Source organism: Poecilia mexicana, unplaced genomic scaffold, assembly GCF_051168715.1.
Source record: "Poecilia mexicana isolate PSO_F unplaced genomic scaffold, ASM5116871v1 scaffold_19, whole genome shotgun sequence".
In the NCBI taxonomy this organism is placed as follows: domain Eukaryota; kingdom Metazoa; phylum Chordata; class Actinopteri; order Cyprinodontiformes; family Poeciliidae; genus Poecilia; species Poecilia mexicana.
This window is the reverse complement of record NW_028263388.1, coordinates 24,377,114-24,389,692: the sequence shown is the minus strand read 5'-3', so window position 1 is coordinate 24,389,692 and position 12,579 is coordinate 24,377,114. Positions and strand designations below refer to the sequence as shown.

Below are 12,579 nucleotides of genomic sequence, written 5' to 3'. Positions count from 1 at the left end.
TTGGCAGTTATTGCTCTGTAATTTGTTTAGGGTTATTTGTTACATTTTGTTTAATGTATAGAGGCAGAAGCTGCTGGACTGATGTTAGCCACCAACTTGATTTCGTCTTTTGTTAGAATAAATACAGTAAACATGAGTGTAGTTTTATTGTAAGTCAAGTTGGTTTCTTTTCGTAGTTTTTTTTTCTCCTATTTTTTGTTAATGGATGGATTTCTACTTATTTTGTACGGGTTTCATTGCCTGCTGTTTGAAAAATTGCACAGTGAAAAATTAGCAGCAATAGTTTGAGTTAGTAAGCAGGAAAGGGAAAATGCCATATTTTCACCATGTCATTCATTCATTCATTTACAACTGTCTCTGTTTCAAAGTAATCATTTAATTAGCACAATTAGCTTCATATTTAGGTAAATATTATGTTTACAAACTAAATATTTATCTCCAAACAAACTATTTAGATAAAAAGATATTTTAGTTAACAAAATAGCTTGAAAGCTAAATATATCCATTCAAATAATTTGAACTTAAAAATGTATTTCTGGTTTACTCTGTAAATATTACAAGATAATATTTATTTGTGTCTCGTTGTTTCCTAAACCCAAAACAATAAGACATAAATAAATCTGAGGATTAAAAATAATTCATATTTTACTGAATTTTACTGTATTTTCAGTAACATTAAACAAAATATGACTGCAAAAGTTTTTCAAATTGCTAAAACATTTTATTAAGAGTAAAATAAAAACCTTGTGTGGTGATTGACTGATTTCCTCAGAGTTAGGCCACAGCAGGTAAACAGGGACACTTCCTGATGGGAACACAATCCCTCCCTTCTATCCGATTACCGTCGGACATAATCCGCGATTAATCATAGGTAAAATAATAATCATTTGAGTGCTGGAGCTCTTTTATTCACACACACCTGTGATGACTGGTGCTGGGTTCTCAATGGAGCTGTGTTGTAAAATAAAACTGGTGAAGTGAATTAAATAAGAAAAAGAAACCTGGAGAGTTTACCCTATTTTTGCATTTATGGAACGTTGTTAAACTCTGCTAATAAATTAAAATTGTTTCTATTTTCAGAAGGTTAATAATTAATAATTTAATTAATGTTATTCTTGCTTTCCCATCAGCTTTAACTACAGCCGTTGTTTGCTGAAGGAAGGAAGCAGTAGAGGTGGACGGATTGATCCAGAATAGCAACAGAACTGATACCAAATCAGAATTGGTTATGAAGTAAATACTGTCCCAACCAGGCTGGATTGTTTTCATTGTTTTGGTAATGCAACACACACACACACACACACACACACACACACGCACACGCACACACACACACACACACACACACACACACACACACACACACACACACACACACAGAAGGTAAAAAAAGTACAAAACTAATGTAACCTATTCAAGCCAAAGTTCGGTTTTTGATACATTTATGATTCTCAGTCCAACCTTTCATTTGCCCTGTAATGCCCCCTGGTGGTGATCCTGTGTAAATGCAAAGCAGATTCTTGTGCATCCTCTTATGAAAAAGGATCAGAGCTTTCCAATTTGCCACCATGTTTGCATTTTGTCTTCACTGTATTGACTTGACTCAACCACAAGCTGTGCACAGATCAAACCATAAAATAAAATTTTTATAGGACATTTGAGCAACAAGGCATTTCAAAGTGCTTTACATCGTAAAAAAAAAAAAAATACAGTCATAGAACACATAAACAATTGAAACATTACATTTAGTCAAATGCCACTGTTAATTTTTCATTATGTTTCAAAAGAAACTCTAAATAAGCTAAATATGTATCTTCAAACTAAATACTTAGTTAGCAAACTTAATGTTCATCTTCAAACTAGATATTTAGCTCTGGGCTAAGTAGTTATTATGAGGGTCACCCATTGTTAGTGTGATTTCACTTCACTATTAACTTCCTACAAAAGTAGAAGTTTGTAACAAACATATTTTACTTATATTTCTGCATATTTTTATCAGAGGTCTTTGAATCCAGTTTATGCTGAAATGCTAAATATCACCTGTTCATGTAAATTAAAATCTCTGACATCAGTCAGCAAAGTGTTAAAAACTCTTGTCTTAAATTCAATTTCAAATTGGCTCTGTATCATGATAATGATACAAAGCACAAGGTGTTGCAGTGGCCTAGTCAAAGTTTGGGTTGATATCGAGCTGAAATAGTCATTTCATGCTCACAAATCCTCCAATCCTGACTGAATGAAAGCAATTCTGCAAAGAAGAGTTGGTCAAAGCAGTTGAAGCTCATCTAGTTTGGATAGAAATTTTATGTAGACATCAACTATCAAGCCCTGAAAGTGATTCTCATCTGGGTTTAGGTCTGGACTTTGACTGGGCTAAAGGTTGCTAGCCAACATTTAGCTGTTATCTTCAGCTTACTGGAAGCCTTACGAAGTGGTTCACATGCTGATGACGACGTGTCTCCTGTGATGAAATGAATGAGCTAATATGAAGTTTTCCTGCCCGGATACTCTCCCGTGTGTTCGGTGAGTGGAGGAAACGGGGGGCAGATATGGGCCTAAAACAACAGGATGCTCAATACGTCACAGGCAGAAAGGTCCAGAAAAGTCCTCACAAAGTAAACATAATATTTTTCATGGTGAATTAGGCATAGGATGTTACTAAATGAGAGCTGTAAGAGGTGGATGTTGTGATTTTCTACTATGGCATATTACACACAGTTTGACCACTGGTCATATTCTTATTCATTCTGGAGACAATGGGAAAGTTTTATTGCTAAGGAACCTTTAATATTCATCAGCATTAACACCTTAATGCCTCATCAACATAATCATTTGCTCAAATGATTTCAAGAGTCAAAAAATTATTAAACTGACCATAACAAAATAAACATCTACTTTTCTAACCCCCAGCTGGCTGTGCTGCAGTGCTAATGTTAACAGGGACAATAATTGGAGAATCAGTTTTAACATTTTTGTTAAAAATACAGCTTTATTTTATTTAAATTTAGCATGCTATTCTACGCTGTTTCCTTTAAATCAGTTTTTCTCAAGCTGTGGTCCAGGCGCCCCCTAGTTGTTAATAAGGTACTGCACGGAAACAATTTGCCGTGAGCTCAAAGTCGACGCTACAGCTAGCTCACCAAAGATTGTGTTTAAAGATAATGATGGATGAGTGGCTTCAGACCAGGTCACTAAAAAGAAAGCCTGAAGATACCAGTGGAAAGTTTCTGAGGGTGAGTTGCAGAACTTTTATTTTTGAGCACTATAGCATGTGAAGAAGTTCTTTTTTGATTTCCATGTGTTTTCTATCATTGGAAAGCTAAGAATCCATGCTTTCAGAATCTATAAATAACTCAAAATGACAGGGTAAACTTATTTTATTGTGAAAAAACAGCACTACCTTCACATTTAGAAAAAAAAGACAACATTTTCATTTCAGGTTATATATATATTAAGATATTATGCTATTGCAGGGGACATTTCAATTGATGTGGTCCACGAATGTTAACCGCTCCAAAAGCAGGAAGATGACTCCAGTGCAGGGCATTATGGGTAAATACAACCAAAACAAACCAAGAGCCGAGGGCTGGCGGGAGAAATGACTCCTGAATTTTTTTTACCAAAGACATAAAAGGAATCCTAAAACTGCTCTAATCTGATGCTTCTCCTTTTTTTTTTACATTTGTGAACTTTATTGACTCCATTCAGGAAGTTGGGCTCAGTTCTGAGGTTTTTGTGTCTTTCCTTCAGTGGTTCTTGTTGCAGCGCCACCTCAGGTGAGTGGAGGTACCATGTCGCTCAAATTCGACTCAGTGCAGTGTGAAAGCGAACTGCAGCAGCTGAAAATGTAATAAAAGTTGCACCTTTGATCCCCAGTCGAACTGCGTCTACCAGACCACCAGGTGGGAAAACACCTTTCTGCACGGGAGTAAATGGAGGCAGAATATACGTCACACTTTTCATTTATTTATTTGTCAAAATATTTACGTTTATTTATTTTCTGTCTACTTCTCCACTATGATAACCTTGTTGGTCCATCATGTAAAAACATGTGTATGCACAATGTATAAAAACTTACATTTTTACAGAAATAGTAATTATTTTTGGAAAAAAATATGAAATCTAACTAGGAAGCAGCTTCTTCTTGTGTTTATAGAATCAGCTACTGAGAGTGTTAAAATTAAGTATTTATTTGGAATACTAAGTTTAAGTGCAAGGTAAACAATTAGAAATGGTTTGATGTAATATGTGATATATTTGTGATGGAAAGAATCACTTTCCAAAGAAACTTCGACAATCCAAATTCAAAAACATCTGCAAGAGATGGAAAATGTACATTTCCCTGGAACGCCCTTCGTTTGTTTAGTTTTCCTCTTCTTTTTTATCGCTCTTTGGGAGATTTAAAAATAAAAATAATTGTGCACATAGAGACTGAAAACAGATCCAAACAACTCCAGACATCTAAAACATAAAGTGTAGCACAATTTAGACTATATTTCCTGTAAATGACCCCTGACTGTTGTATGGATGGACATTCTGTATACTGTTCCCTCTATACTTTCCTTTTTTGTTTTTATTTCAATAAAGGAAACTTATCCACGGGACAGTAAACAACTCTGGCTGCTGCAGTTTGTTTGGGATCACTGCAAAACCTGAGAGCAGCTGTGAGATCAAGGAGCTGCTCCTGTTTCTCTCAAACAAAGTTGGAGGCGAGGTGGATGTGAGTGAAGGACATTTCAGGAATAAACACAATGAGGGAAAAATGACTCAAGGGGGAAAAGGCCCAGGGAAAAAAACAAAGAGGCGATAAAGAAAGGCTCGGAGGAGAATCGGGTTATTCTGGGCTCAGCGGGCTTCCTGCAGGTGATGGAAATGAATGAGTGATTTCTGGAACAATTGCTCAGCAACAAGTGAAGCAAGGGAGGTGTGTGTGTGTGTGTGTGTGTGTGTGTGTGTGTGTGTGTGTGTGTGTGTGTGTGCGTGTGTGTGTGTGTGTGTGTGTGTGTGTGTGTGTGTGTAGGGGATCAATGTAAACATCAGAACCTACAAGGTCACATGAAGAACAAGTGCTGGGATGTTTTGGCTTGAGGATAGTTTATGTTGCCTTCTTGGCTCCTGTAAGCAGAGAGTAAAGCTGCCAGAGTGACTGATTCATTACACCAGTAATGAACGAACGGCCGACATTTAAAACGACATTTATGGACACGCCCCCTCACCCCGCCGGCCTTTAAAAGGACCAGCGACAGACCGGGGAAGCCAACAGTCAGAGAGACGCTACCAATAGTTTCTGCAAGAAGCAACGGAAAACAGTCACATTTTCTCTGTAAGTATGAAGTTATTTTTCTTTTTTAAGTGAGCTTTATTTCTTTGCTATGGAAGATGATTAGGGATAAACTGGGGGAACTAAAAAAAAAAACATTCTTTTCTTTTTCCTCAGACTTTAATTTTCTGAGGTCAAAAGTCAGAAGAAAAATTCTTTGTATTTTTTAGCGGCACTAATTGTCTTCCATACTTCCATGGTAATAACCGATAATATTTTTTTTTATTTATTCCAGGTGAGGGCAGAATGGGGATTGTTTTTCTGCTGCTGCTGATTGTGTCTCTGACTTCTGCCTCCCCATTGATACAAGGTCAAAGGTCAGCATCACCTCACTCCCTGTAATAAGGCACAACTTTCCCATAAAATAATAATGTAACACTGAAACACCATTACTAATAAAGCTATGAACTCTTTATACATTATTGATAAGCAGTCTTAATGCACTTTTATTTGAATTCATGTTGATTATTTTGAAGAAGAATCAATTTTAATGTTATTATTTTAACAGATTAATTCACTGCAAACACACAAAATCTCACTGAGGAAGTTTGGTCTGGTTCCTAGCGCAAGTATTTTATTACATGTGAAATAAAACAAAACTAACTTACAAGTAACTGTTCAAAGGATTTAGGAGCTTCTTTTAAGTCAATTATTCTTTAAAAATGATTTTAAAAAGTTATAGTTTTAAGTGAAATAATACATTTCTGATGAAAATTATTGACTTATAACAAGCTCCTATTACTTTTACTTTTGTCTTATTTCAATTGCACTAAGACATTTACACTAGACCAAAAATACTTGGTTAGATTTTGTGTTTTTGCAGTGTAATGTATAAAAACTATTGGTTAATAACTGACAGTCTTACTGCATAGAGGGTTATGTAATCATTAAAATCAAAGCAGAATGGTTGTAACTGCTGTGAGCTGAACCACATCGTCACACCGTGTCGTTTCTGCAGGAATGGAATAAATACCGACCTCTCAGGGGGAGCAGACCAGACTCGGAGGTCAGAGGTCAAGGAGAGAGCATACGCTCCCAAACCGAAGATCATCCCGTATTATTCAAACGTCAATCAGTTCAAGCTGTCCAGTCTCAAAGACAGGTAGAAACAGAAACCCTCCTACCTGTTTGGGTTAAATAAACCCAACCTGATGATTCATTTGTGATTTAACTGTTTAACTTCTTTTTTCTGCAGTGACAACCTGAAGTTACGCCCTCGTCGACTCCCATACAAGACAGTGTGCCAGCTGGGGACGTGTCTCCTTCACAACCTGGGCAACTCTTTGCACCAACTCAGCAAGACGGAAGGGAAAGAGGGGTCGAAGGACGCCAACGACCCGTACGGATACGGCCGGTAGCGCCGACAGAACAGCAGCTCACAAGGACTGACGCAGAGTCTCAATGTTTCAGAATTAAATATATGCGTCTCAACTACCTGGTACTGCTCAAATGTATCGCATTTACTTACGTTATCACTGAAAAGTGTATTTATTTTAGTAATTTAAACTGTATAAAAAGTCGGTAAACTCATGAGAAAAATTCTGTAAAGCAAAAAACATTACATTGTGTTTATTTACCAGTATTATGCAGGATAATGTCAAACCAGAACTTATTGTAATGTTTTTAAAAAGCTGTAAATAATGTTGTATTTTGGTGTAGAAAACACACATTTTTGTGTTTCATAAAGAATTGTATCCCTCACAACATAAATTAAAGTTTTTTTCCCTGTTTTTACAGTAAAAGTATTTCATTTACAAGATTTTTAAATCCAGACATTAATTTCTACCTACATTTAACAAACATGTTTTGACATTTTATTTTTAAGAAATAATTCAGTTTATTTATATGACAGCAATTCACAAGGCTCTGTACAAAAAAACATTTAAATTCATTAACATACATTCCAATTGATCCTAGTTTTCAAACAGTAGCTCAATCAATTATTTATTCAAAGTTTATTTAAAAGTTTCTATGTATTTAAATCAATGCTTTTGAAAGCAGGAAGTGTCTTAAATTAATCTCAAGCGGCTGCATCTACAACAGGAAAATGAATAAAACTCAAGGTTTCCTCTGGAACATTTAATCCAGAATTCAAATGCTGGAAAAACAATGAGTGTGAGATATTTTATAGTGTTAGGGTGTGTGTGTTTCCCTCTGTCAACAACTTAAAACCCAAAATATCCTCTGAGTGAGAAATGACCTAAACATTCAGCTCAGTACAAGAACTAAATATTTACACATACAGAACCTGTAGTTCACCCGCCTTTAGTAAAAACATAAAAACATTTTTTGTTTATTATGTAACGAGGCTGGGCTTTTCTGGTGTTGCTAGGCAACAAGCTAAGTGAAGGTTACTAGGTGAGTGGCAGGTTTGTGAAACGGTTCCTTTTCCAGACACCAAAAAACATTAATTTATTGAAAAAAGAAACAGTTGGGTGTTTTTTAAGCAGTTGGGCTATTTTTTTAGAAGCAGTAGAAACCCAAATGAAAGAATAAAAATGTGCAAAATGTGAATTGTATTGCATAATACGTCTCCTTTAAATAAAATGGCATGAAAATACATTCCCAGGTTGTGAAAATTTTATATTCTCCCTGCAAGATCTGAGTTAAACTCCTCCACATTTATAAAGAACTTTCAAGTAATGTAATCATTCAAATCAATAACAAAATATGTTATTCTTTAATAATGAATGTGCTATGCTAGTCCTGATAATTGCTAACTGTTTAGAAAACATTTGTCAGAATATTATATGAAATTCCTCTCACCAAACTTGTTCATATCTGTACTGTCCATCATATTTTATTTAGTATTATTTATTTAGTTATTTGGCTTTTTATTTATTATTTTTGTCCTCACCCCTGCAGCTCGTTGGCGTCCTCACGCAGCGTAAGCTTCTTCATCAAGCAGTGACGCAGAATGGCCACTAGGTGTCGGTAAAGAGCTGCTTCGTCCTGCACAATCAGAGAACGAAACAATCCATTTCTGCCTCTCTGGACAAACATTTACGTGTCGGATGCAACTTTAAAAAACTGAAAGAAGAAAAAGACAGGAGTGGGAACTATTTCCCAGAATGCTTAGCGGCATGTTTTGTATCTTGAGATGGAAGTGTGTTACATTGATCTGACTCTTGTGTTATTAAGGCAAATGTGTATTTTAATGCAGCTGACAGTTTGCAAAGCTTGAGGATAATGTCCTGTTCACACTAAATGTTTCTGAGCTGAATTCAATGGGATGTTTAATGAAAGTCATGCTGATGATTAGCAGGCGGTTCAACCAGAGCCAGAGTTTGGGGTACAAATTGTTGCACCTGACTTTGAGTTTCTTAAAGCTGCCAGCATCAAACCTTCTGCTGTACACGTCCCTCTGTTCCCTGATAAAAACATCAGAGGTTCTAGACTCCAGCTCAAACAGTACCAAACCCCCAATACTATTCCACCTGATGACAATTTATTATTTATAGCTGACCTCTCCAACACATTTTTGAATTCCAGCGTCATGCCTGGACATTTATCAGAGCCCTACAATCTATGATGCAGCGCTGAAAGACAGTTTAGATTCTCTCACCTATCCGGTGGCTCTGAACTGTTTCAGTATGTCCTCACAAAAGACACAGCTTATCTGCTGAGACATTTACATGCTCTTAGCCACAAAGTTACTTTTTCAAAATTGCAATTTGTGCAGGAGAATGTCCCATTTTTAGAAAAGATCATCATCTTCTGTCCACCAACATGTTTTCCTCTTCATTTTTTATCTCTCTCTGGGAGATTTAAGAACAAAAATAATTGAGCAAAACAAGATCCTGCAAGGCAGAACTTGCAGGATCTAGAATTTACTGCCTCCAGGCATGCAAAACAATGTGTACCTCAGCTTAAACTGTATTTGATGTAGACGGCTCCTGGCCGTTATATGGATGGACATTCTGTATACTTGTGTTGTTCACGTTTTGTTTTTATTTCAATAAAGGGAAAAAAATCCATGGGACAGTAAACAACACTGGCTGCTGTGGTTTGTTTTATGATCGCTGCAAAACCTGAGAGCAGCTGTGAGATCAAGGAGCTGCTCCTGTTTCTCTCAAACGAAGTTGGAGGCGAGGTGGATGTGAGTGAAGGACCTGTAATTTCTGGAACAATTGCTCAGAAACAAGTGAAGCGAGGGAGGGATGGAGGAGATGTATGTGTGTGCGTGTGTGTGCGTGTGTGTGTGTGTGTGTAGGGTATCAATGTAAACATCAGAACCTGCAAGGTCACATGAAGAACAAGTGCTGGGATGTTTCGGCTTGAGGATAGTTTATGTTGCCTTCTTGGCTCCTGTAAGCAGAGAGTAAAGCTGCCAGAGTGACTGATTCATTACACCAGTAATGAACGAACGGCCGACATTTAAAACGACATTTATGGACACGCCCCCTCACCCCGCCGGCCTTTAAAAGGACCAGCGACAGACCGGGGAAGCCAACAGTCAGAGAGACGCTACCAATAGTTTCTGCAAGAAGCAACGGAAAACAGTCACATTTTCTCTGTAAGTATGAAGTTATTTTTCTTTTTTAAGTGAGCTTTATTTCTTTGCTATGGAAGATGATTAGGGATAAACTGGGAAAAAAGAATCCTGAGAAAAATGTCAGATTTTCTTTCTTTCCTTTTTGCTCAGAATTAAAGTCACAATTCTGAGGATAATAATTCTTTGTCGTTTTTTAGTGGCACTAATTGTCTTCCATACTTCTGAGATAATAACTCAGATTAACTGTTTTTTTCATTCCAGGTGACGACAGAATGGGGATTACTTTTCTTTTGCTGCTGCTGCTGATGGTGTCTTTGACTTCTGCCTCGGCACTGAAAGAAGGTCAAAGGTCAGCAACATCTCACTCCCTGCTAATGTACATAATGTAATAAGGCAAGACGTTCCCATAAAAATATTAATATAATGCTAAAAACACCATTACTAATGAAGCAATAAGCTCTTTAAAAATTATTAATAAGCAGTTTTAAGACACTTTTATCAAAAATACCTACTGATTATTTTGAAGAATATTCATTTTAAGGTTGTACTTGCTCATCATTAGTTTATCGTCTTCACAGTTAAATTAATACACTGCAAAAACACAACATTTCACTAAACGTCTTTGGTTTAGTTCTTAGCGCAAATATCTTGTTACACTGAAATAAGACAAAACTAACTTACAACTTTTCAGAAGGACTTAGGAACTTGTTTTAAATAAATAATTCCTTAGTATTTATTTAAAAAGAACTAGTTAGTGAAATAATCAATAATCCTGAGTAAAGTGATTGACTTGAAACAAGCGCCTATATTTTGCTGAAAAGTTACGTTTAAATTACTTTTGTCTTATTTCAGTAGCACTAAGATATTTACTCTAGACCAAATAAACCTGGTAGGTTTTGTGTTTTTGCAGTGTAATGTATAAAAACTATTTGTTAACTTATTGCATAGAGGTTTATGTAATCATTAAAATCAAAGCTGAATGATTGTAAAGCTGAACCACGTTGTTTGTTTCTGCAGCACTGGAATGGATGCCGGCCTCCTGAGAGAGGACCAGACTCACAGGTCAGAGGTCAAGGAGAGAGCATACGCTCCCAAACCGTATTATTCAAACATCAACCAGTTTAAGCTGTCCAGTCTTCCTACTTCTTTGTTTAATCCCTTCCTTATTTTAGATTTATGTTAAATAAACTCAACCTGATCATTAATTTGTAATATAGCTGATCTCCTTCTTTTTTTTTCAGTGACACCCTGAATGAAAAGTTACGTTTCCGTCGAGTCCCGTTTCGCAGAATATGCACATACACGAATTGTCGCATTCGCAACCAGGACCGACTCAGCAATGGTAAATTGGAGAAGGGGGGAGCGAAGGCCAAGGACCCGCATGGATTTGGCCGTTAGGGCCGGACGGCATGTTGAGATAGTTCCAGTTTCATGCACAGAATAAAATAATGGTGATTAAGAAGAAAAGAGTCTTATTACTAAAACAGGCCCATGTAAGAAGTGGTTGTAATCTTTTGATGTTTATTATTGTGATTAAATAGTAATATGATTGTGAAATGTACAAGATGAATCACATTGTAACCTTAGTGCTGTAGTAAAGGTAAAAATCGGTTAGGCTCAGGACGAAACTTAAAAAAATAGAGGTACTTTGAAATTGTTGTTGAAAAAGTATAAAAGGCTCTGAAAAGGGGAACAAAGCGCTTCGTCCCTGGCTGCAGACGTCCAGACAGAAAACCTACGGATGGAGCCACGGAAAGACATGACCTACAGCCCTGGCTCCTGATTGGACTGCTGTCCTGGACTCTCCCAAAGATCTCCAGCAGCTGCAACAGACTGTGGCTACAGACTCCACAGCTGATGACAAGCTGAGCCACACTGAGGACAACAACATCTCACATCCATTCAGAGGAGGACTCTGCAGGGAAGAAGCAAACCTCTGTCGCCGAGATCATCTGAGCCTGAGTCGAACTGAGTCATTCATTAATTAGCAACACAGATTAGGGAAAGACAGTAGATTGAATATATGTGATTTTGAAATTAACTTGGATCTAAAACTATTGATTACTGAGTTTATGCTGTTGATTAACCTGGCTAAATAAAGCATCATGAAAAATTCTAAGATAAAGTGTGGACAATCAAATGAATGTTGTCGTTTTTTTAATTTATAGTTCTTTTAGTGATTGTAAAAACTAATGGCACACAGTTCTAGAGGTTTTTAATGGTTACAACACCCTTGGAGCTCATGTTGAGCTGCTAAATTAATCCAGCCTGATAACAAGAGCTCATTGTTAGAGAGAGAGCTACTGTTAACAGGTGTGGCTCTTATGCAGCTGCAGGGCTACTCACTTGATTTGCTTCATTAACTGAAAAAGGGCGTGGCACCTGGATTAGGTAGTATAGTGGCACCAGCTTAAACAGATCGTTCCAGAAGCTCTAGTTACAGTAAGACTCAACAGGTTTAGGAACATTAATTTAAAAAAAACCGGTTGGGTATTTTTTTTTTAAGCAGTAGAAACCCACATAAAATTATATTTTTGCATAGTGAGTCCCCTTTAAGAAACGTCTTCAAAATACTTTCCCAGGTTGGGCAAATCTAATATTTTCCTCATAAGACCTGAGTTAAAGTCCTCCACAGCTTTCAAGTAAACATTCATCACCATCTTTAAAAAAGCATAAGTAAGTCTATCTTAGTAGATTTGATAGAAAACTGACTTCCAAGTAACTTTTCAGCAAGATATAGGAATTGTTTTAAGTCAATAATTCC

At 36.7% G+C, this 12,579-nt stretch overlaps 1 protein-coding gene and 1 long non-coding RNA gene across 2 annotated transcripts; both read left to right on the top strand.

Annotated features, from left to right (window-relative positions):
- The first annotated feature begins 5,221 nt into the window (after nt 1-5,221).
- On the top strand, nt 5,222-7,062 carry LOC148153765 (uncharacterized). Its single transcript, XM_088000975.1, has 4 exons — nt 5,222-5,323; nt 5,556-5,637; nt 6,279-6,422; nt 6,516-7,062. Exons 2-4 carry the CDS (start codon nt 5,567-5,569, stop codon nt 6,676-6,678), a joined length of 378 nt encoding a protein of 125 aa, XP_087857101.1. The 5' UTR covers nt 5,222-5,323; nt 5,556-5,566; the 3' UTR covers nt 6,679-7,062.
- Nucleotides 7,063-9,675: 2,613 nt separating this feature from the next.
- On the top strand, nt 9,676-11,940 carry LOC148153764 (uncharacterized). The gene is made up of 4 exons (XR_015761511.1): nt 9,676-9,836; nt 10,077-10,164; nt 10,833-10,877; nt 11,057-11,940. It is a non-coding gene; the product is annotated as an uncharacterized LOC148153764 (long non-coding RNA).
- The last annotated feature ends 639 nt before the right edge of the window (nt 11,941-12,579 follow it).